Raw genomic sequence first — 788 nt, 5'->3', positions numbered from 1 at the left:
GCTGCAGCAGCAACAGCAGCACCAACAGCAGCGGAACAGTCAACAGCAAAAGGACTGTGACCCGTTGGAATCCCCTGCAGCAGCAGCAGCAGCAGCAGCAGCAGCAACAGCAGCAGCAGCAGCAGCAGCAAAATGTGGGAGTCCAGATTCCTCAATATGTCGGCGTGCCGGTTGACGCCCTGCAGCAGCAGCAGCAGCAGCAGCATCAGCAGCAGCAGCAGCAGGCTGCTGCTGAACAGGCAGTTTCTTGCTACAGCTTACAGGGAGAGCAGCAGCAGCAGCAGCAGCAACAGCAGCAGCAGCAGCAGCAGCAGCAGGATCGAGACAGTGAGGAGGATCGCAAGCGACAGCAGCAGCAGCGGTTGCAGCAGCTGCAGCAGCAGCTGGATCAGCTGCTGTTATTCTTTAAGCAGCACATGCAGCGGCAGCAGGAGCAGCAGCAGCAGTTGCTGCTGCAGCAGCAGCAGCTGCAGGAGCAGCAAAGACAAGCGGAGCTGCGGTGGCTGCAGGAGCAGCAGCAGCAGCAGCAGTATCGTCTCTCCCGCTGGGCGCGAGAGCAAGGCATTCGCAGAGAGGTGCTGCAGCAGCGGCTGCTGCGGCCAATGCTGCTGCAGCAGCAGCAGCAGATTAGACAGCTGCAGCAGCAGCAGCAGCAGCAGCAGCAAAATCTTCAACTACAACAGCAGCAGCAACAGCTGCAGCTGCTGCAGCAGCAGCTGCAGCAAAGTGGGTTGGTTCCGATCTCTCAGCACCTGCAGCAGCAGCTCACCCCGCAGCACCAAAAACAG

At 60.0% G+C, this 788-nt stretch overlaps 1 protein-coding gene across 1 annotated transcript in view; it reads left to right on the top strand.

The window, feature by feature from the left end:
- The window catches only part of EMH_0005870 (ABC1 domain-containing protein, putative), a gene marked incomplete at both ends in the record, with an annotated part of 6,065 nt that overhangs the window by 1,213 nt on the left and 4,064 nt on the right, over nt 1-788 (top strand). The window contains one exon of the mRNA XM_013497338.1: nt 8-788. Within this exon, the coding sequence (XP_013352792.1) occupies nt 8-788 (781 nt within the window). The remainder of the gene's footprint in view (nt 1-7) is intronic.

The sequence above is a fragment of the Eimeria mitis genome, genomic scaffold, assembly GCF_000499745.2.
Source record: "Eimeria mitis Houghton genomic scaffold, Emh_scaff261, whole genome shotgun sequence".
Taxonomy (NCBI): Eukaryota; Apicomplexa; class Conoidasida; order Eucoccidiorida; family Eimeriidae; genus Eimeria; species Eimeria mitis.
Note: the sequence above shows the minus strand (reverse complement) of the source record. Positions and strands in the feature narration are given on the sequence as shown.